The 25,083-nt window shown below is 37.5% G+C and overlaps 1 protein-coding gene across 1 annotated transcript in view; it reads right to left on the bottom strand.

The window, feature by feature from the left end:
- Window positions 1–15,391: 15,391 nt before the first annotated feature.
- The window catches only part of traf4a (tnf receptor-associated factor 4a), a 30,628-nt gene continuing 20,936 nt past the window's right edge, over window positions 15,392–25,083 (bottom strand). The window contains exons 3-7 of the mRNA XM_046863469.1: window positions 22,833–22,937; window positions 22,415–22,576; window positions 21,121–21,282; window positions 19,870–20,025; window positions 15,392–17,621 (exon numbers count right to left, since the gene is read on the bottom strand). Of these exons, the coding sequence (XP_046719425.1) occupies window positions 16,989–17,621; window positions 19,870–20,025; window positions 21,121–21,282; window positions 22,415–22,576; window positions 22,833–22,937 (1,218 nt within the window). The 3' untranslated portion in view covers window positions 15,392–16,988. The remainder of the gene's footprint in view (window positions 17,622–19,869; window positions 20,026–21,120; window positions 21,283–22,414; window positions 22,577–22,832; window positions 22,938–25,083) is intronic.

The raw sequence follows: 25,083 nt of genomic DNA, 5'->3' as shown, positions 1-25,083 counted from the left end.
TTGACTGGTTCTGATTGGCTATCCAGCTTTCTGGAAAGGCATTCCAATTTGTCTGGAACGAGTGCATGTTTTAAGCATTAAAATGTGGACAGAATTTTTAAATAATTTTGGGAATGTAATTAATGGTCATGGTAGTGATTTGTGGCAAATGAACAGACTTGCATAAATGCTTGATTAAAAAAAAATATCAATCAACCTATTATTATCCTATGAATATCATGGTTATAGGCTGCATTAAGTTTCTATCTTCCCTCCTTCCATACTTGCTTCATTCATTCATTTATTTATATATCCATTCACCTATTTTAAAACTTAGGTTCTTGTGTTTATCACTTAAATTGGAGGAATAAAGCAAATTGGTTTTTTTTCATTGGAAAAAAGATTACAGAGCATGTTAATGTAGTGGAAGCATGTAGTTACTGTAAAAAAACGTTGCTGCAATATATGATGCACTGGAAATTAAGCTCAAAATTAGCAGCATTGTGACACAATGAACAGACAGTAACAGTTGTTTATTTCATACAATTATTAAAGCATTTCTAATGCAAATTGTATAGTGTGGACTCACTAAATGGTTTTATTGGTGTATTGGGATCGTAACAGTGTAATACAAGTGTCCTTGTATTTGACATCAGTTCAGGAAAACTGTGATATCAAAACATTTGAGAAGACTGCTATATGTAGTATAGTAACATTTGTTTTTATATTTGAAATAACTTACCTAAAGATGTGAGAAGGTTACAGGTGCTGAAACAACTTGTGTTATATTCAACCCGGATCTCTCTCACTATTATATTTCAGTGATGGTGCTATAAAAGTGCAAGTTTAATACATAACATACATTTTTATCTAATTAGCTGCTGACTAACTTAACTGCATGCCATGGGGGAAAAAAATGATTCTTTTGCCACACAAACTACATATTTATTCCTTATTTGCACACAAAACAATAAAAAGCCACTAAGACAAAAAAAAAAAAAAAAAAAAAAGCCTTCGTGGGACACTGAGTTTGGGTGTGTGTTTTTGTCAGCGTGGAGGATAATGTGCTCCATATGTTGAAACTTGACACTGTATGCACTGAGCCCCAGCAGGAAGTGAGAGACACACTGGTGATGGCTGTACCCCAGCCCCCGACCCAGCATGCTTTGCTGAATCTCCTGTGCACGTATCCATTAAATGCTGGGAGCAGGGAATCCACAGTAATTTAAAGATGTGCCATTACTGTTTTCTTATGACTCCTGTGTTCTGTGTTTACCCTAAGCGACTGGTTAAAAAGGCGCATTGTGGTTCTTTTGCATTTTATTACTTAAGATCTTTTATCTTCGGCTGCTTATTTAGAAGCTTGGATTATATTCTACCCCACTTGTATGTTGCTTTGGTTAAAACATTAGTCAAATTCATGTAAAATAAATTTGCTAACATCCTTCTTGCCCCTACAACCTTCTTCTTGATTCGTGTCATTTTCAAAGGCTTTTAGATTTTAGCTGGAAGCTGTTTCAGTTCCAGTCATTACATTTATGTCAGATGAAAGCTGCCTTTGAGAGAGCAAAAGTAACATCAGCTTCTTGACTATTGTCCCAAAATAGAAATCAGTGTTTGATTCTCTTGGCAGTAATTGCTGCTCTTCTCAAAATGGCACCTTGCCTGTACAGCAGATCCAATCTGTAATTATGGATCCAAAATTAATCGGGAATGATTTGGGCCTGTCACTCAAAACAATGGTGTGAGCTCAGCTGTATTCAAAACACATGCCCATACAGCCACGAACGCACATTCAGTTGAACCAGTTTAACTCATCTTGCTACCAAATGTGAGTAACAGTTGTAATTGTGAAAAAAAAAAGAAAAAAGAAGCTGTGAACAGTTAACATTTGGTTTGGTCAGAAAATAGATCTGATATAGATCTAAAACACTCCATTTGCAAAGAGTTTTTTTTTTGTTTTTGTTGTATGCCACATGTGTTGCTAATGTTGAAAGACTGCACTGCTTTCTAATCATTTCCAGTTGTTTATTATAACCACAATTTTCATTGAAACATATGTACTTGAGCCAAGAAGAATCTCCTAAACACAATGTCTTTTATTGATGGGTAAAAGAGACTTAATAGACAAACAGACTACATTCTGGATTTAGCGTCACCAGACAGTCTTATTTTTTTGTGTATGTGACTTTTGTATTTGTGTGTGTGTGTTTGTGCGTGTGTAAGAGAAGGACGCCTGTCTGTGCTCTGTGTCTACAGTTCCAGATGTGCTCTGTCTTTCAGTATCACACACACACACACACACACACACACACACACACACACACATACACACACACACACAGAGTGAGAAAGAGTCGAGGCTGGGATACGACCTGCTGTCCCTTCACCACATTCACATCAACCATGTCTCGAAAAGAAAAACACAATTCTCACACATGCTATCTTACAAATCAAACTTTTTGCTCATATTGCTCTGAAGTACATATTCATTACATTGTGTTCAAACAAGAAAACATCAATAACTCAGTAGTTTAGATTCTCTGTGTTAAAATGACTGGGCTGCACTGGATCAACATGTGCCAAAGTATTTACTTTCTCATAAAAGTAATTTCAAAATGGGATTTTTCAAGATATAAGCTACATAAAGGTTTATTTTATTTTTATTTTATATTTATTTGCTGTATTCAGAGGCAAAGATTTTGGATGATTTTGGTTGGTCTTTAATTATTATTGCTTATATCACTAGGATGTCCTTCTTTCATTTCAGAAATATTATTAAAATAAAAAAAATATTCCATTCTTTTGCTACCTCTAGTTTAAACGTTTTTAATGTGTTGAATCCACTGGATTTCACACCTAATCCTTCAGGACTGAACCAGTCCTACCTGAATCAATCCAACTCTTAATATCATCATTATGACAACACAGCTATAGAAACATCAATATTCTACAGATACACAGTATAACAGAGCGCTGCATCACAGACAGGTAAATCATGCAACAAGAATCCAGCAAGTCAGTTAAATAAGTTAAATTGTGTGTGTATTGTGCAAATTCTACAGAAAAGAAAACACAGAAGTATAAATGGTTTGTGAAAAAGCTTAGCAACAGTTTTAAACTGTTTGGACTGACCTTTCCTAACAAAGCCCAGCTTTTCAGTATTCCTTTTACAGTTGTATACCTTTTACAATTGTTTTCTTTCACAGGACCACTCCTATTTCCTTAAATTATGACAGTTGGCTAATTAGAAGGCATTAATTCCATTTCTGAAATTTTTCATATTGTTTAAATAGACAGTAAACTTGCTGCATGTAATCTGCATGAATTCTCATATAATGAATTAAAGCTGTTTCTAATGAATTGTTTAAAAAAGATATGTGAATAAAATAGGTGCCCTACACAACCTGCAAAAAGAAATGCATGGCCTTTAGCATAGGGGTATGTTAACATTTGGAATCAACTGTACATTTTGCAAAAGAATAAAGAGACCACATGAGCTGTGCCAGTGTGAATAACAGTGAGTATCAATATAATATTATGTGTCGAGGTTTTCACATATTTGAACACCATTACAGTAAATCCTTTGTGAGTATGTGGATACTAGTCAAATTAAGTCCAGACTCTACCACATTACGGACTTTGTCTTTTCAATGAGCATGACACCAGGCCAGCAGATTGGCCTAATTGAAATTCTGTGTTGGTGACATTAATTCAGCTTTCTAATTATAGGCTGTGGCACTGTGGGTTTATGTGGGTTGTTAGCACTGTAATGAGGGACCATGTCTACCGAAGACTGTTATTTTCAGGGGCTGGTAGCTTAACGCAATTAATATCCAGTGTCCTCTCTGTCACCTGTGTTTAATTACTCATAGCTGACTGTATATACTGTTTCTGACACTTATGGACATTATACAGTGAACAGCAACAGCTAACCTTAGAGTATTAATGTATTATTTCAAAAGATAAGAGAAAATAATTAGCACATGGCACTTAGAAAGTATTAGGACCCCTATTTAGTATTTAGATACTTCATTTCTGTCATTTCTTTTGAAATCAAGCTAAACTTAACACTCCTTTTATTTGGAGTCCACCTGTGGCAAATTCAACTGAGTGGGCATTATAAGAAACGAGACACACCTGTCTATATAAGGTCAAACAGCTGAAAGTGCATATGAGAACAAAAACCAAGCCATGAGATCAGAAGAGCAGATGTGGGGAAGGCTTTGCGTTGAAGTGTACCAACAGACAAGTGGCCTCCATAATTATTAAAAGGAAGTAATTTGGTACAACCAAGACACTTCTTAGAGCCGGCAGTCTGGCCAAAACCGAATGCTTGGAGGAGAAGGACCTTTGAAAGGGTAAAATCTGGTGATAAATTACAGAGAAGGTTAATTAGGTGTGAATTATTGTGGATGAAGGGGAAGAGATTAACAATAAAAAAATAAAATAAACAAAAAGATTTCTACACTGTACTCTGTAATCAAGTCTGTCACCAGCAGTGTAATTTTGTCCCAATAAATAAGCCATCTTATATCAACAGATTACAGACATGAATGCAAATCATGCAAACAGAACTTTATATTTGCACTTTATTTTCAGTAATTCTCTCTAAATAGAGCACTACCTCTACTTATTATCATATGGAGAACTTGGGTGCCCAGTGGCAGGACAAATAAAAAATACATATCCCAATTATCACAGGCTTCAGTGTGTGTCCACTGGTGCTGTCGAAAGGTTGAAATGATGTATACACAGACCACACTCTTTGAATTTGTGTTTATTGAACAGGCTGCCTCTGCAATGAAGTATTTTATTTTAATTAGATAAAATACTGAATTCAACCTAGAAAAACGTTTAAAAAATTTGTTAACCACTGTAATACATTGATACAAAAAAAAAAAAAAAAGCTAGGGTAACCCTAACCCTAACCCGGTGTAGTCTCAAAGCAATCGCCTGTACAAGGCACCGTCTCTGATGCCATATTGGAAAAGCAGGAGGGCATGTCAGAAAGTCTGATATATTAAGGAAGAAGCCAAATAATGGCGTGCTGCAAATAAGGGATTATATGACTCATTGTTGGTTGAGACATACCAGACTGGATCTACTAATTCTTTTAAATGAGCCAGTAGCAAGAAATCGCCAGTTAATTGTTGACGGTGGTGTTGGTGGTGTGGCAGGCCGTCTCTTATCCCAGAAATCCCTCAGGTTTATGTTAGCTTTTGGCTCTCCCTTTTAGTGATGCTTCCATGGTTAGTCTTGTCCCTACTTACACCCTGATCACACGGTGTCCTTAAACATTTATGGAACAATGAGAATGCTTAACAATCCCTTTTCTCTCTTCCAGTCACCCATCTACTCTCCTTCTCCTGGTCCTCTCCTTCTCTCTATGTCCATTGTTAAAAGCACTATACACATAAAAATGGATTGAATTGAATTGGACTGCATAATTTCAATAAATCAAATTTGACCACAAAGTGTAATAGCACAAGCTTGTACTGTCAGTTGAATTACTGCTGATTATAATGTGTTACAGAGCAGTATGCCATGATAGTGCAGAATGGCACAGAACAATAATTCACATCAGCACACATGTGCTGGCTCTTTAACCACTCTTGCCAGTTTTATTATGCTCTGTTAGCACCACCACTTACCTTCAAGTTTTTCTGTGTCCCAATGTAACGCTTTTTGTCTGAATATTTCTATCTACTGTTCATGTTAATAATTCCTGCTGTTTGTTTTTTTTGGCTGAATATTAAACAAATGAATGATCTGAACTTGCAACTGAACCATTACACAAAGGTAAATGGGTTAAAATGTACTGGGAGTAAAAGATGTGGAAAAAACTGCATGCAAAGTGATTTTTCATATTTCTAAAGAGGTAGTTTTCTTAAATGGAACATGAAATGGAAAGTCTTTCATGTAGGCCACCTTTAAAAAAAGACTCTTGTAAAGTTCATTGTTATTTGTAAATGAGTTAAACCCAGAACTGGTTAAAATCAGTGCAGTAATTGTGTGGCATTTAGCAGTTTTAAATCAAAGGAATACTTTATTAGTATGCGCTACTTTTTAGAACCAAGTGGGCTTATAATGTGGCTTCCGACCAATAAAATATGCAGTCGATATTGCACACCCTTGCATCTCCGTGGTTTGTAGTGACGCATGTGAACAAGGCTATGTGCTTTACATCAGTGGCGTCTAAATATAGATTTTGTCATTTGGTTTTCTTTCTTTCTTCTTTGTGGATCTCAATCAAGCCTGAACCCTGTATTTTTTATACTGATCTTGTGTAGCTACAGAAACAACGTTTACCCAGCAGTAACAGTGACGTAGATTTCTCTGATCTAATCTAAGCCAAAGCAAGTCTTTTAGAGATAGATAGATATATAGATAGATAGATAGATAGATAGATAGATAGATAGATAGATAGATAGATAGATAGATAGATAGATAGATAGATAGATAGATAGATAGATAGATAGAACTTTATTGTCTTTGCATAGTACATGTACACAGCAACAAAGCAAGGAAATGCACACACACACACACACATATATATATATATATATATATATATATATATATATATATATATATATATATATATATAAATAAATAAAAATAAATAAATATATATATATATATATATATATATATATATATATATATATATATATATATATATATATATATATATATATATATATATGACTGTGAAATATATATATATATATATACAGTATTTATGTGTATCTATATATACCTTATTGTACATTCTGCATTCATGTATGTGTGTATATATACTGTATATATGTGTATATATATATACTGTGTATATATATACACACACACACACACACACACACAGACACACACACATACATGAATGTGAAATATTAGGCAGAATGTACAATAAGGTATATATAGATACACATAAATGAATTGTGTAGAGAATAAGGAGTATAAAACAACTACAATATGTAATATGTATATTGTATCTATAATTGTACAGAAGTTATATACAGTGTTGTTTTTTTGTACAGTGATCTAACAGTGTAGTGTAGAGTTCAGTAGTATGATGATGGATAGAAAAAAGCTGTCCCTGAACCTGCTGGTTCTGGTGCATATGTTCCTGTATCTCCTTCTTGATGGTAGGAGATTTAACAGTTTGTGACTGGGATGTGAAGAGTCCTTGATGATGTTGTGAGCTCTGCGCAGACATCTGCTGTGGTGAATGTGCTCAATGCCAGATAGTTGGGTGCCAGAATGTAGAGTGTAGAGAAGTACTACAGAGTAGAGGAGTACACTTATGAAGAATGCAAGCTCTGTATCTCATTTTTATCCAGAGTTCATTTCAACCCCAGCAAAACTGAACTGCTGGTAATCCAAGGTGATTAATCTCCAGTTCAGGGTCTCCAAATAACTCTTCATAACTCTCTGCTCTCCCCTTTAGCCATTGCTCGCAACCTTGGGGTAACTATGGACAATCGACTGTCCTTCTCCTCACATATTGCTAATGTGGCTTGTTCCTGTCGATTTCTTCTCTACAACATTAGAAGGATTTGAACATTTCTGTCCACACAGACTGCCCAGGTGCCTGGTCAGTCTCTTGTCATTTCTAGACTGGACTACTGCTACTCTCTGTTAGCAGGTCTGCATCTGAACGCTATTCGTCCACTGCAAATGATTCAAAATGCAGCTGCGTGACTTGTGTTCAACCTGCCCTAGTTTTTCCACACCATCCCAATGCTGCGCTCCCTCCACTGGTTTCCGGTAGCTGCATGAATCAGATTCAAAACACTGATGCTTGCCTACAAAGCCAAATATGGACCAGCACCCTCTTATCTCAGATACCTAATCACTCCTCACACTGCACCACGCTGCCTGAGATCCTCCAGCACTGCTTGACTAGTACTACCTTCTCTCAGGGTAAGAGGTATACATACTTCAAGCCTCTTCCCTGTGACCCTGGCTATCTACAAGCGACGGTTAAATACCTACCTCTTCCTGAAACACTTAAACTAACACTTTGCAAGTTTGCTTTGTTAAAAAAAAATAATGTCCTACCACTCTGATGAAAGGGGTTTTCTTAAGTTATAATGTAGCATACCAGTGTAGATTTATTCATTAATAGATTTGAAGCACATTTGTACCTTGCTCTGGACAAGGGCATCTGCTAAATGCTGTCAATGTAAATGTCAATGTAATGGTGTAAATCACTAGTCACATGTACACCATTCAAAATATCATTTGGGTTTACAACAGCACCTGGAAAATCCTAGTCTGACAATTGAAAGGGTTTAGACATATAAAACACCTGAGTACATATAAAAACATATGTAGTCAGATGTTTAGGGAATCAGGACTAATAATAAACGAATACTAAACACAGCTAAACCACAATCACCAGCTAAGAAGACTTTTTTTGCTCTGATATTTGAGTGATTATATATGCCGTTTGTGTTTTCATTTTGCTCATAAATGCGAGCATCAATATACATTTACATAAAGATCCTGCTTTTGCTGTGACTCGTCAGTCTTGTGACGCAACAGCTCGGTAACAAAATACCAACTGTGTTCCATTGGTGGGATTCCTTTCCTCAGCTCTGGATTCGACAAATCAGAGCAGAGCAAAATGGAACTGAGTCTCCTCACCATGGCAACCGCTCCTACCCGCTTTCACTGGTTGGCTAGTTTTCTTGTTAGAACCTGCTCATTGGCTAAATTGCAGGGCAGAATCTCTGTGACTCAGCAGCACGCCTGAAAGTCAAGGCGGGAACCAGGGCAAATGAGCAAACCGCACATGAGTGCACTGCATAATCTGGTGTGGGCCATAAGGTGTAATTAAAGCTTGCTTTCAATATATATATGACAGTCAATGGGTGTAACCCATTATCCCAACCTACTATTAGCAATATTGGGCTGGAAATGTAGGTGTGTGTGTGTGTGTGTGTGTGTGTGTGTGTGTGTGTGTGTATGTGTGTTTGTGTGTTTTCCTTTGATGTGGTGAAGTGATTTCATCTGCTTACTTCATTCTTTGTTATAAACTTTAGTTTCGCCACCCTTGGCTTCCTTCTCCTCACAGGTGCTTCATTACTTACTGTACTGCACAGCAGCTGAGGATTATGTAAAGCCCTGATGCTAGAGGCAGATGTGTGAGGAGGAAGAAGTGATATTTAAGTCTTTATTTGCAGACCTGGAAAAAAGACTGCACTGGCAGTGGGTGGTGCAAGATGAAAACACACACATACACACATACACACACAAAGCACTTCAACTGTCCTAATTATGAATGCAGCCAGTTAATACCTAGACCTAACTCAAACACTATCCTCAACCCCAACTTTAAAAAAAGTTTCCTCAAGGTCATAGCTGTCAGATATATTTTTCTTGTACAGTAGCACACTTCAGTCTTTACTCCTCTCTCTTGTTACCTGGCCCTTAAGGTTTCACCATAAAATCACATATGAAATGAAATATGTAATTTAACCAAGAGACACTTGAGGAAATATGTTTAAGATTTGCTAAAGTCAACAAAAACAGCATGTGGCTGTCTTTGGGAGACAAATCTCATTACACATCGTCCCCCACGTGTCTACATCTTCTCAAACTCCCTTGTAAGGGCAGACAACACAACCTACTGATCTGCATTGCTTTACAGACTGCCTGTGTTTAAAACTTGTGTAAGAGTGTGGTGTAATGCAATTGCACTATGTGTATCCTTGAAGGGATTTAGATGTTTAGTGTAAAATGTTCTGTATTCAAATTTACACCCAAAGTGAGCATTGTCTGAGGAGGGTTTTCTTCAATCTTTCCTTTACTCAGCATAGGCCCTGGCTCTAAAGCTAAGCTATGTAGTATTTCACTTTATAATTAGTAAACTAGGCTGAAGTTATTTTGTTTATACTGTAACTACAAAGATGGTTCTAATTTCCAAAATATACACAAACTAGTGGTGTATTTTATGACAATAAGAATTTATAATACAGAAATGTTGTGCCTCCTGCTTGCGCCTACTTGTATTTGTTGTCAACATATTATCTATTTATTCTACCTAATATACGTCATGTTTGGTTACATGTTTAGTGCAAGAACAACATCAGGCAGATAAGTAGGCACCACAGAGGCAAACTGAAATGAGATAGATAGATGATAGATAGATAGATAGATAGATAGATAGATAGATAGATAGATAGATAGATAGATAGATAGATAGATAGATAGATAGATTTACAGCATATAAATATAAAAGCAATAGCAGAGAAAAATGTGCAAAAACAAGTACAACAAATGTATATAAATTACACTCTGGGCATTGTAGAAATGTGCAGTAGTTATAGAGAAATTACACTAAGAATATATATATATATATATATATATATATATATATATATATATATATATATATATATATATATATATATATATATATAATTAAATAAGTGCAAGGTGTGTGCAGGGCACAATATATGCAGAGAAATATGAGATTTTCAGTAAATGTACATTGTATGGACAGCTTACAAAAGTTCTACACAGTGTATATACAGATGGTATACATATATGCAAGAGATATATAGTATATTCTGTAGATTTACAGTTTTATATATAGTTATAATTATACTAGAATCAATTATTATAGAGTGGAGCAGAGCTGCATGATGACTGACAGTAAAATCACTAAAGCAAATGAGCCATTAGATATTGTGTTTATCATAAAAAAGGACAAATAAAACATATTGTCAGATAAAATGTAATTCAGTCTGTTCTACTGATGTTCAAGATGATGCAAGGCAGATTATATAGTGGATGTCGGTTTTTACCTGAATATTGGCCAAGTACAGGTAAATACCACTGTAACTATTTTAAGGAAACAGCATATAAAACAAATTGAGAGAAATTCTCTTCCAAGTGCCCATGACATCAGTCCATAAAATCTATTTTTACAATAAATATAGAAAATGCCTGCGTGCTATCTCTAGACAATTTAGTGAAAGTAACAGGCAAATGCCCATCAGTAATATGCAGCTTAATGCAATTTTCATGGTTGTCACATGGCAGCCAGCTAGAAGGTCATGCTTTACATCTAGTTAGACTTTGGTGGACTGTGCCTCTGTGTTTTTGTGAAGGTTTCTGATGTCTGTTGTCTTCTCAACATGCATACCCCTTTTTCACCTCATCACAACTGATTACAAGCCTCTCTGTCTCAGCAGCTATTCAGTCACTCCATAATGCATGCTAGAGCACTGTGAGGTAAAAAAATATTAAGCAATATTTACAATACAAGTGAGCACGGGAGAGGATAGATTGAGTTTCACAAAAAGGCCAGACCTCGAGCCAAGGAATATATATTTCATTAAAAAGGCTATTTGATGAAAAGAAAACATACAATACATTTTTAATGAAAATAAAGTTTGACATTATTTATATATTTGTTTGGTTAAATTAAATTGTCATACTGTTAAATTAGCTAGTTTGTGGCATAAAAACTGAAGGAACATTCATGTGTCTCTTAAAAACAATAAAGATTTTCCAAACTGTTTCCAAACTTTTGACAGGCGTTGTATATTCCTTCAAATTCCTTCCTTATCATTGTCAACCGTTTCAATGTAGACTTTTTACATGAAACATTTAGATATAATAAAACACAACTTTAAGTATAATAAAGCGTTTAATTACAATAATTATAATACACATTCACTTTGCAATACCACTGCCCGTGTGCATGGCTGATTTATTTTATACAGAGCACAAAAGCTGGGACGAACCCAGCCACAAAAGTAAACAGGAATGCAATGCGAGTCATGGAGGCCAGCCACACTATTTCTGTTTACTCTCAATATAGCTCCGTTTTTCATCTCTACATTGGGCCATAAGCCACTGCTCAAAGTGGAGAAACTGTCCTTGCTGACCTCACATGTGCACTGAGCCACACTTTCCTGGGTTGAGAAAAAATGGCTTTTTGTTTAGTATGGAAAGGCACGTTCATGAGTGACGCAAGAGTGAGAGCGCATTTGACTGCAGTAGTGTTCATTCAGCCGAGAGCACAGTGAGCTGGATGCGTGAAAGTTGTCTTGAAGTAAATGATCTGGGATACTGTATTATCTATAAGTAGTGCTTCTTCATTAGGATGAAAGCCCTACCTAAAAGATATCCTTGATGATGTTATTGATAGTGAATAGCTGGCAATTCTCCACAGAACTGGAACAGTGGTGTTCTTGGATTCTTGGTTTAATGTTTGATGACTCATAAACTGGTAGGAACTCTCACAGGCATGCTAAATACTAGCTGTCCAAGTGAGTGAGCCAAAGAAGGGGAGGAGGAAGAATGCGGAAATACACCGAAAAGGCAGGTAGCTTTCCATCTAAGTATGCCAATGTACATGAATCATTTTAAATTACTCTGAATCCTCTAGTAAAACCCTTTAAAACCCCACACTACATCTGAAGTTAGTGACAATCTCACCCAGATAGTGTAGACTTGCACCCTCAAAAAAGAAATGTAGTAATAAAAAAGTCTTATGATCATTCCAAGGTACTTACAATAGCCTCAGACCTCAACACCCTGTACTTTATAATATTAAGTATTTATGCGTGGATAAAAATGTAACTGGTCAAACACACAGCAAGCCACCAATCAGGGTAGAGCGCTTGGTCTTTTTTAAACTTTTTTGATTGCTGCTTGTTGGTATCTACCTAGCAAGAACATACAGTTTAGTTTCAGTTTAAAAGAAAGCAGAACATTTTGAGAGTAATAAATAATGAAAGACTCAAACTTGACTCCTGACTCGAACTTGCCACAACACTCAGGGCATTATTAGCACAATTTTTTTATTAAGTAGTTGAAAAAAAGGTTTTGGGCTCATGATAATTTTATTAGATATCAATTCGTGTTTTATTCATATAGCATTCTACTAATACTGAGAGTAACATTAGAGTCGTTTCACTTAAACTGAGTTGATTAAGCAAAAATCTTGTGATAAAAATTATAGCCATAATAAATCATAGTACTTTGGATACTTAAGTACATGTCAAGGCAAATACTTTTGACTTTTGCTTACGTGAAAGTTTAAAGAGGGAACTTGCTGGAGTAATATTTTACCTAGTGTATCTCTAACTCGAGTACATGGTTTGTGTACTTCATCCACCACTGGATCCATGTTATTGAGCATCATAAGGACTTTAAGGATGGATTTGGACTGTAATTAATATTATCGTATACTACATTGGCTCAGGACCACAGGTTGCATGAACAGTTTTGCATTTAAGTCCGTATCACTGAACAACACACCTTAACAATGATGAAATGCTAATAAATGGACATTATGTGCCACCAAGATGAGGGTGGGTTCCCTTTTGAGTCTGGTTCACTTCGAGGTTACTCCTCATTTCAGGGAGGTCTTCCACTGGATTCACCACTGGATCACACGTAACTTAAACTTTAAACTACAAGGAACAAACTTATAGGCGCTAAACGTGTATTTTTTTTTTACAGTTTATAAGCGGTTTATCTCTGAAAAGCTGCTTTGAGACAGAGTCCATTATTAAAAGTGATACGAAAATAAAAATGAATTTAAATAAATTAGACTGTTGTAAAAAGGTGCATAATTTAATAAATCATTATGAGTGGAGTTCCAATGAGTCAGCAGAAAGGGAAATAAACAGTATATGGTCACAGTAAATGCTCCAAACATCCTGAAGCTTAGGCCTGTATTTTTAGAACTTCACAGAGGCTTTGGTGCAATAATGCATTAGTAGCAGGAGTACTTATTAGAACAGTCTGACCATTCATTATAGTAAAAAAGTATTTAAAGAACAGTTTATTAGTGCTGGACAATTGTCTTGGCTTTACCATTAATCTGTGGGAGAGAAGAGTGAGTCAGCAAATCCCCCTCTCTCTCTCTCTCTCTCTCTCTCCCCCTCTCTCTGTCCCTGATCCCAGTGTATGCTTTGTTTAACTTTAGAGGTGAGCGACACCAGCATGGAACCACTACAAATACACAGTTTTTTTGAAGGCAGTATGAAGAAACAACATTAACTGCGCTAGTCTCAGCAGCTCCCTCCCCCCTAGGGCCCTTATCAATGGGAAAATTCTCATTTGCCAATTCCCATTTGTCATTCTAACATCCCCTTACCTATGAAGCACCGAGAGGGAATGCGAGGGAGTGTTGGTGACTTGTTGATTGAAAATATTAGTGAAAACATGTCTAAATGCAAAATTATTTTAAAATGTTAATACTCTACAGTGTAGAAGCCCATATTTAATAGCACATGTGATATATGCACACAGAGTAGAAAGCTGTCAGCCAATGAATTTAAGGCTGAAAGAGGAGCTACATAGGATTCCACCACTCCCACTGGGAAACACATATGAGCTAATGTGTAATTAGAGGTTACAATTTTTTTCTGCCACAGAGAAGCAAAAAAAAGCCACGAAGCCAGGAAACTTTGCTCTGTTTATGGATTATTACAGTAGCATTGAATAACTTTTTAGCACTGACTCCAAACTAAGGCAGCTCAGGAAGAGGTTTACTAAAAATGAACGTCATCAGGATCAGGATCATCGTTCTCTGTATATATGAATTCAGTTTTTTTTTCTGAAGTTTTGCTCTACAATCCAAAGGCAATGCTTTAGTTCCCACCAAGAACTTTAAGCAGAGAAACAGCTTTTCTCCTGAGGGGAAATTTGAGGAAGCATTTCCTCCCTTTTTCTATAAACCCCCACATTCATGGTACAGAAAAAAACTAAACAAAAAGAAAACCCACTGGAACAACATCAAAGTGGAACACGTGTCTGCCACATTTCCTCTCCCCTCCATCTCTTGGGGTTTTGAAGGCGGAGAGGAGAGGAAGGAAAGTTTGGAGATGAAGAAATTGTTACGTGTGGTGCTACTTCACCAGTTTTTGTTGTGAGGAAAAGCCACACACACTTGGTAAACACATTTCCTGAATGCCTGGCACTGGGTATGAGATGAAGTGAGAGTGAGAAATCTCATGCAGGGGAACGGTATATGACAGTCACCACAGCAAAGTGCTGACAAGAAGAATTGCTTAGGAACCAGGCGTCGGTACAGCTGAATGGCTTACTGTAGATTCTTCAGTACAACACAGTAAGCTTGTTATGAATGGGACAGAAGACAAATATTGTTCTAAGGAATTCCATGTATTTAAAGTGAGTGTGTTGTCCCCTGCAGCAGGTATGCAGTCTGTATTTACTGTGTAGCAGAAACCAAGTAGGAAGTGATGGATGTGAACAGTAAATATTTGTGATAGGCAGGCATATAAATAGTGGGCCATTAAAATGGCACGTGACAGAAACTTGGGCAGCACCAACCACAGCAAAGTATTTTCAGTAAATCAGCTCAAGGGCAGAGATCACACCGGTACACTCAACGCAACCCAAGTAAACAGGCTGGTTGCTACAGTCATTGTTTTATTTCAAGGGGAAAATGACAAGCAATCATTAATCAACATATAAAAACATTTGCACCAGTGTGCATATCGAGCCTATGCAATGGCTTAAAATAAATACTTTTTAAGAACTTAAAGTACAGACAGAAAATGTAACAAAAAAATAATAGAAATTCAATGAAGATCGACAACATGGGAGTAAATTTTCGAGAGACTGAAACAAAGAAAAAGTCCAAAAATGTTCAAGAAACAGCTCCCTTGTTTGTAAGTCCAAAAGTGTTGTATAAAATGTTTTGAAATACATTGAAAATACAGAATCTTGCAAAAAAAATCCTTTCCCTACATTTTCTTAATGTTAATTTGACAACATTAGCTGGTATAATAGTGTGGTGTAATCAGGACTTTTCATGAAGAGCAGGAACAGGAGAACGTGAATGTACAAATGTGCATCCGTATGCCTTTCATTAGAATTCACATATTATGGACTGAGCCCTCCTGGTCTGTAGTCTGAGAACTGGCTGCCATATTGCACAAAGCTCCTCTTCCTCACTTTTGGAGACACACGATTTCAAATTTGCAAGCTGCAAAGGCAAAATGGAGTGCCTGTCCATTTGAGGCACCAACATACATTGGAGTCCTTTATACACTTTCTCAGCTGCCAGTGACCAGCAGAGTAAGACAAAGAGAAAGATAGATGTCTGGAGGTCCCATCTCCAGGTTTAGAACACATTTACAAACAGTCCTTACATTTCATTCACACAAAACAATTTTGTTTCCACATGATGATCTGCTGTCTGCCAAAACCACTCACTCAACAGAGGTTTTATAAGTGCAGGTTACAGCACACAGTATGTGGTATGCAATGTTAAGTATTTACTGCTAGCGCCGAGTACACCGCCCACTCTTTTTATTACTTTTAGACCTATAGCATGTAAACAAGTTCTTCCACCATCGGTGCTCCTCAAAATTCAAGAGCATTCTTTTACAGTAAAATTCAACGAAACACTCTGGCACGATGTATGCAGTTTGGAAAGACCTCGAATGGCAGGAGGTGACCAAGTGATGCATGTTCAGTTCACAGCTACTGTTCACTTCTGTTACTTCAGGCTAAGTAAATGAGAAAACTTTGTGCCACTAAACCTGCTGCCGAGTTTCTGTTGAAGGACCATCACTGGGAGAGAATGTGTAAACAAAAGGCAAGCTTTACTGTGTACACTGAATTCCAAGGCCAAACCCCACAGGTTTGGTCACCTGCTGTGTATTTAGAACAGTGGTGCCTTGTTTCCCACACTGAAATCAAACAATCTCAATGTGCAAAGGCTACAAATAACCTTTTACACCATTTTAAGTAACTGAAAATTTCTAGGCACTGTTGAGAGTCCACAGATTTGTGTTGCAAGTAAAAAGCACTAGAAGCCAAACTTATAAAAACAAATATAACATGCTGGTCTTGCAGAGTATAACATTAACTTTGTTTTTGCTTCACCATGGGGTAGCCAACAAATTAGACAAATGAAGTCTAAATCATTTTTCTGAAGGATTTTCCTTCAGTATACTTCAGGTGGAGGAACAAGGGGCCCAAGATGTCAAGAGTTTATGCTCTCAAGACATGATCTTTTGTGGGATCTCGATGGAGGCCTTGAGGAAGATCGCATTGTCTCGGATGTAGTTCCTCTTACGGATCTCCTCATGAGAGACAAATTTGGGGTAGCCAAAACCTAGCGCACTCTCGTCCAGTGAGCTGCGGCTGCCGCTGGGTTTCTGGAAGTTCTTCCAGTTTGGATCTGGGTTGAAAGTCTCGGTGATGTGCTGGGGTTTGGAGAGTGATGGATCACTCTGGTCCATAATAGAGAATGTGACCTTGTAGGAAAAGGGCCATTCAAGAAGGTTGTCATATTCACCAGGCAGCACACGGATGTAGACGGAAAGATGCGAACCTTCGCCGCTACCGTTGCCATTGAGAAAAGCGGATGCCTGTAACTTGTAGCCGTAGCGGTGCGTGTAGAAGGGTGGACTGAAGAACTCATGATTGCTGTGCATTTTTGCCTCCTGCAACTTGCGAGAGTAGTCATTTAGCTTCCAGATGAGTACACCATCATGGCTCACTGACAGCTCCTCTAGATCACGTCGCAGCTCTGCGATCTCCTGCCGCTGACGGCTTACCAGGTTACACATCATGGTCAGGTGCGACTTGGTGGTTTCCTCCAGGTGTCGGCCAATCACCAGCTTTGGGCACTGCAAGAGAGAGAGAGAGAGAGAGAGAGAGAGAGATGTCATCAGTGGACATGGGTAATAGAATACAGATTAGGAATAAACATTACAGAGCATTTCTGGGCTGAAAGATTTCCTTTACACACTGTTTACATAGTTTATGTTGTTTATACAATACCCTCTATGTATTTAAATGCATAGTGCAAAGACTGCACTTAATATCCAAATAAAAAAATCACAGGTGCACTGAAAAGGAGTGAAAATCAAGCCAGCAGAAAAGAAAAAAAAGATTCTGGGCTCATAACACTGTAGTCAGACCAAAGATTCCAAAACCTCACTCATGGCACTCATGTGGACTGTTTGCAGTTAAAATGTTTTTTTTTTTTTTTTGAGGGCTGAAAACCTGTAAAAATTCACGTGTCTGAGGTTGCTTGCTTTTTGTTTTGTTTTTATGCATAGAGGCATGCAAAGTTTTTTTAATGTCTAGACCACCGCCTTTAAACTCAGTGGCTTGTTTTTGAAGCCACTTTTAAAAGACAAACAGCACTATTTGCCCATAATACGTTTTTTGCAATTCAATGTCTAAAAACATTTTAGAAATTGGGCAGGATGGCATGGACAGCAGGTAGTGTTGAACACTACAACTGGGAGGGTAATGTTGAGTGATATTAGCTATCAGTTACAGAGTTAGGAGGCAGCTATAACCAGTGTTGGGGGTAACGCGTTACAAGTAACGTGCGTTACGTAATATTACTTTTCTGGAGTAACGAGTAAAGTAGCGCTTTATACATTACCACATTAATATCTGAGTTACTTTTTTTAAAAAAGTAATGCGAGTTACTTTTCAGTTAAATTATTTTGCATAAAAAAATCAATACTGAATTAAAATGAATGTAGTCACGTAGAATCGCGCACTCACACGTGCGAGCCGCGGGAACAGAAGCTGGTCAGAAGCGGAGATGGCAAACCAGAGAATTACATTACTGTGATGGAAGTATTCTTATTATTTTGAAATAGTCGAGGCAAAGGAGAAAGGAATAATGGTTAAGTGTAGATTATGTGTTGGTGAAAAGCTCTTGTCAACTGCAAAAAATACCACTTAAAAAAAAAAAAAAAAAAACATCTGCATGCAAAGCACAGCACTACAGGTGTGTGTGTGTGTGTGTGTGTGTGTGTGTGTGTATAATGTTGAATATATGGAAATGGAGACAGAAATATAGAAAACTTTTGCCGACTTTCCACCACTGCAGATCTAATGACTGCTCAGAATAAAAGTTTTCTGTGGAAGACACATGTACGATGCCATCACAGCGGAGACAGAGAGCAAATTCACAGCTCATTTGCTTTTTGTGGGAAGATAAACTGCCACGGTCACTGATAATAGCGCGAACTTTCTAAGAGCGTTCAGAATGTTTCAAGCTGATGATGAAGCAGAGAATGATGTAGACGAGGACGAGGTCATATTTACGGAATTGCACGATGTTTCACGAGATGACAGTGAAAGTTATGTTCTCCCTCCACATCACCGGTGTGCATCTCACCCTTAACCTTATAAACACAAACGATAGTTACATTTCTGACGGCGAAGGCAGATTGAAAAGCAGTGTACAGAAGTGCGACTGGAAAGTGTTCAGCCTTGTGGTCAAAATTTAGTCGATCATCTTATTGTTCTCTAAGAAGTTATTAAGCATTTTAAATGTTTAAGAAATGTTTTTGCCCTAATATAACTTATTTCTTAATGGCAATTATCTATATTACACCTGTTACACCTGTAAGGCGTGAAAGAGATACAAGTAACGCAAAAGTAACGCAAAAGTAATATAACGCATTATTTTCCATAAAAAGTAACTAAGAAACGTAATTAGTTACTTTTTTGGGGAGTAACTCAATATTGTAATGCATTACTTTTAAAAGTAACGTTGCCCAACACTGGCTGTAACTGCTGTCTTTCTGGTTTTTAATCCTCCAGGCAAAATTCCAAAATGTTGTTAAAGCTCTTGGCTGATGATCGGAAGGTTGCAGGTTCAAGCCCCAATATCGGCAAGCTGCCACTCTTGGGCTCTTGATCAAGGCCCTCAACCCTCTGTGCATCTGTAGGTTCCTAACATCCATGGGGAATGCGAAGAAAGAATTTCACTGTGCTGTGACAAGTACATGTGACAAGTAAAAACCCACTTTACCTTTTTACCTTTAAATGGGGTATCTTGAGTGGGCTTAATCTTAAATGTAGGTGTAGTCAACTAAAAAGTACATTAAGGGCTATGAGACTCACTCGATGCTTGCATCCGGCTTCTTTAAAAGGACAGAGCACTAACGCACTGCCACAGCTTTCCTTCACATGGGTTGCGAGGTCTTCACGGGCAATGTTGGGGGCACCACACTGGTTTGGGCACTGAACTGGGAAACGTGGGCAGTGATACTGATGATTCTGTGAAAAAATTTATATATGAAGCATTTGAACTTTATATTCAATCTCATTTTTAGTATTCATAGTCTAATAGTTCTCATAAACAAGAGTGTGGATTAAAAATAGCGAGATTCCACTTGTCAACAGCTAAACATGATGTCATTTAAAAGCAAATAGCTGAATTCCAATAACAGCATACTCAGATGTGTGTACCACAGCAAATGTACAAAAATGCACATTTTATTTATTAAAGAATGATGGAATTTTTATACATTTATAGTTACATCTATAGGCATGACTGTATGACAAACCTTTCTATTATTTCACATAATAGCATCTATAAACACCCTTCTTTTGTTACTTCAAGTTATAAAAAGATGTCATGGAGAATCCTGGATGTCTGGAAACTACTGAATGGTTCGAGCTACTAACACTAGAAACTCTTTCCTTAAATGCTAAACTCACCCGTAAATATTTTTATTTGCTAATATTTTAACCTTAAATATGAGAGGGTCCTTAATATAATTCCCTGTGAAGTAAATGTTACTATAGAAATGATCATTTGAACAAGAGCATTGATCTAATCCTGTGATTTGCCTTGCAGATGGAACTACTTTCTGAGCTGCTGCTATAGAATAGTAATCAACAGCTTCTGAACAATCTGAATCAGAAATTTAGTAGTGCTGTGGTATAATATAAATAAATGTACCAGAAAGGACTTACTGAGAGTTATTGCATTAATTTGTGTGAGGCTAGTGTGTGTGTAAACAAAGGACTGTGTGTGATGCAGGTGTCCGGTATAGAGACTAGGCCAGCTCAAGCTGTGACTTTCTGGCACTAAACTCAGCTCTACCATGAATACTTCGTTCATTTATTCACAAGCCTCCTGCCAAACCTTCACCCCATTCAAACAATACTGAGTAAATGGAACGGTTAATACCCCTGTACCATTTACTACCACACACCAATTACACTGCAGAGGTGTCATGTACTGTATGATTATGGCTCACTAAAGGCTCACTAAAGGCAACTACTCTCAAAAGTCAAAAGAAAAGTTATCTCAGATTATACAGGTGAATATTTTCGAGTGGTTTACAGATGCACCATGACACTGACCTGGATGGTGTCGTAGACAAATTCTTTGCCGCAGTACTTGCACGGCTGTGTGCGTTTGGGACACTCTGCCACGGTATGCTGGGCTAGGAGTCTCCTCATCATCCTTGCTCCACACTTGTTCTCACAGTACACACTCTCTTGGGGACAAATGCCCTGGTGATTCTAAAAGAGAGAACATGAAAGGCTTAAGGACGAGTCAAAAAGGGACAAAAAAAACCCCACCAAAAAAAAAAAAAACGCTTTGTCTCTTTTTAATTGAAACTTTGAACTAGAAACCCACCCATAGGAAGTCAAATTTCATGTTGAACTGTATTTGTTAAGAGACAATGTTTTCCCTGAACTTGCCCAACAGTTTTTTTCTAGTGAAACTTTTATGAATATAAAAGCACCCGAAAATATCATGCATTATGCAAAAATATGACAGTATGAATTCAACAACACACCAATACCTTCACATTCATTTTAGATGTGCTTTTTGAACATTCCATTCTATATTTAGTCCCCATTTGCTTATATAATAACCTCCACTCTTTTCCAACACCCTTCACTGAAGGCCACTAAAGATCTTGTGTGTGTGTGTGTGTGTGTGTGTGTGTGTGTGTGTGTGTGCATATATATATATATATATATATATATATATATATATATATATATATATATATATATATATATGCACACACACACACACACACACACACACACACACACATACACACACACACACATACATACACACATACACACACACACACACACACACACACACACACACACACACACACACACACACACACACACACACCCTATTTGTGAATCCTCACTTACTAGCTACCTTTTCCCTGGGCTTCCACATGCTTCCTCTGAGACATGAAACCAAACAATTTTGTCCAAACTGCTGCTCATCTCCAACTGCTGCTGTGTCATAGCATTGCTTATGATTATTGCTGTGCTACTTTCCTCTTTACTTGCTCTCCTTCAGGATTGTTTTCCTCTATAGCTCATACAGGTCTATTTTGAGAAAACTTTAATTGTTAGTGTAAGAACCCATAATTTAAGGTAAATACCCATTTGATTATCTCAGTGACCAAAACCCATTTTTTTGCATGTTGGTCATGTATTAATGTACTCTAGAAAAAAACTTTTTTGCTATGAGTGTGAAGGTGGGCGTCAACATAGATTGTACAAAGAATAAAAAGGCTAAGAAGCTTATTGGCCTGTAAGCCTGTCTTAAATTTTATTTTTTTCAAAAATCAAGACAACAATCACTTTTTCTTCATTGTTCTAAGGTGAGTACCTCGAAAGCCTCGCCGGTGAACTCGCTGCCGCAGAACTCACACTTGACTTTGCGCTTGGGGCAGTCGTGCTGCAGGTGCTCAGGCAGGTCGCGGCGTGTCAGCTTGACACTGCAGCGGTTAGGGCACGGGATCACATTGAATGCACAGGTAGTAAAATGGTTCTGTGGGAGAAAAAAGAAATGACGCTTTCTTTACAGGAGGTTACATTTGATCTATTTCAGTCTCATGAACACTGGTGCTTATAGTTACAGTCACATGGAGTTGGAGAGCTATTACACTGGTAAAGAAGGCAAGAAGAGGTCAAGAAAGAAACAGGATCAGAAGCAGACAGAAATAATCCCTTCATGCGTGATTTATTACAATCTTATAACAATTGTATTAGAGCATGAATAGGAGAGAATGAAAAGATGAACTGACCTGCAGCTGCTTCATTTGGCCTGTCCAGCGACAGCCTTCCTCACTGTGGATACAACGGATAGCAAGAGCCAGGATCTGCTGCTCCAGCTCGGGGTCAGGGTAGATCTGCAAAACACAACAATGAGTCAATAAGAACATTTATTTTAAAGCATTCAAGGTTTCAAATCTTTGAAATTGTGACATCATATATGTTATGCAAGTGTGTCAAGCTCAATACAGATCGGACCCAAAAGATCTGACTTTACATTTTCTAAGATACGATTTAAGACATTCCAGGGCTTCTCACACTAGGGTCAGAACAGCATGATTTAGCTACAAGCTGAATAAAGCTACTACTCTTTTTGTCTTTTACAAAATAGTTATATAAACATATGGTTGCATTATAACAATGATATTACCTGTGTTGTGCCTTTGAATAGTGTGATGTTTTTCTACAATAGTTGATTGCTTTTATGTAACAACACAATCTAAAGTTTCCCACTTTGTTATAATAAACACTTTTAAAAATAAATAAGTAAATAATAATTACTATCAGTTTATAGTTCTATTTAATGTTGTGGAAAAATCTATGAAACACATGAGTTCCTGTTATGGCTTATTGTATAGCAGCTATATACCGTCATTTACTCACCAGATTTATCTTATTACTCTTACAATACAGTACAAAAAAACACAAAAAGGACTTTGTTGTATTAAAAATACAATCGAACCCACTTATCTCGACCTGGGTTAACTCGCCAACCCTATTAAGTCGACGTTTTTGAAGTGGAACCACCAGATTCTGGCTTTGTCTTAGCATTTTTTTAATCAGTTATGTCGATTTCTTTATGTCGCCGAACCCTAATATCTCGAGCACAAGGTGGGGGCAAATTTGCCACTTAACGTCGGTTAAGTCAGGAATCCCCCTGCCACGCCCCCTTCCGCGGCGTTATTCCCTGAAGCACCCTGCTGCTGCTGCTTCTTCGCGCTTATCCCATCTCCTAGTTAAGCCCCTCACCGCCACACACTCTCGGTCCGTTATTGTTTGTGCATGATCGTATGTGTTGGTTCATGTCGGTCTGTGTAATCGCGTATACGTATCCCGCTATGTACCCTTCTTCTCGGACTCCGCATTCTCTTAACGGCACCCCGGATTACCCCGATCCTGCTGTTTTCCATGTTCACGCTGTCTGCACCATGTTTATCCGTTGCTGCCCAGCGCTGATCCGTGGATTCTCTACACGAACTGTCTCTGCTTTCACAGAACTTCGTGGACCGCGCTCCCGGAGCGCACCACTGGATATTACTGCTTTGCTACAAGTATTGGTGGATTATCTCCCGAGTATTCTCAAAAAACTTTGTTTGCGTTTACTTCGGCTTCCGCCTCCTTATCCGCATTACAGGTTATCTCGATCCGCATGACCAATCAAACAAATCGCGGCAACGCTGTTGTGTAAAAAAATCTCCACAAACACGTGCATGCACATTCTCATTTATTAACGCACATCATGTACATAAAGAAATTTCAAGCACGTTAATATATTGCCGCCATATCGGTTTTCGTTTGTCTCGATCATCGGTTATCTCGACGCTTTTTGGCGACCCCCTAGGACATCGACATAACCGGGTTCCACTGTAGTATCAGCTTCCTCTGACTGAATATGTTATTACTACATAAACAACATATCAGAACAAGCATATTAAAAGAACACTGGAAGCTGGAAACTCCTGTCAATGTTTTATTGTTTCATATAAGAAAACAAAAATTCTGGCCAATAAGAATGGAGAATCAGGCACAGTAGGTGTTTTTATTCACATTACATGTGCCTTTGTAAATCAGCTTCACCAATCAGTAAGCTAAAAGTAGTCCATTGAACCTGTAACAAAAAGAAGACCTGGATAAATGTAATAAAGCTGTAATAAAACCTTGTATTTAGGTAATATTCAGATGATTACAAAGTTTTTTAAATTTACTTTGTGTTTCATATGATTATTTACTATGGCAAACCTACATCTTAATTATATTCACTTATAAAGCACTATTATAACTGCCATAGTCACACCAGTTTGCTGCAAGCAAAATTCCACTTGTGCATAATTCATTACTTTTTTATGTGTTTTTTATATATATACAGTAGGTAGTTGAGAAGACTATTTGTTGACTATTGAAATGTTCAGTTTTTACTGCTTGAAAGAAGAGAATTATAAATTACTTCACCTTGAATGCAGCAACGGGCTTTAACTGATAGCACTGTGACATCTATTTTATATT

The sequence above is a fragment of the Silurus meridionalis genome, chromosome 12 (genome assembly GCF_014805685.1).
Source record: "Silurus meridionalis isolate SWU-2019-XX chromosome 12, ASM1480568v1, whole genome shotgun sequence".
Classification (NCBI taxonomy): domain Eukaryota; kingdom Metazoa; phylum Chordata; class Actinopteri; order Siluriformes; family Siluridae; genus Silurus; species Silurus meridionalis.
The sequence above is the reverse complement of the archived record's forward strand: the minus strand, read 5'-3'. Positions and strand labels throughout refer to the sequence as shown.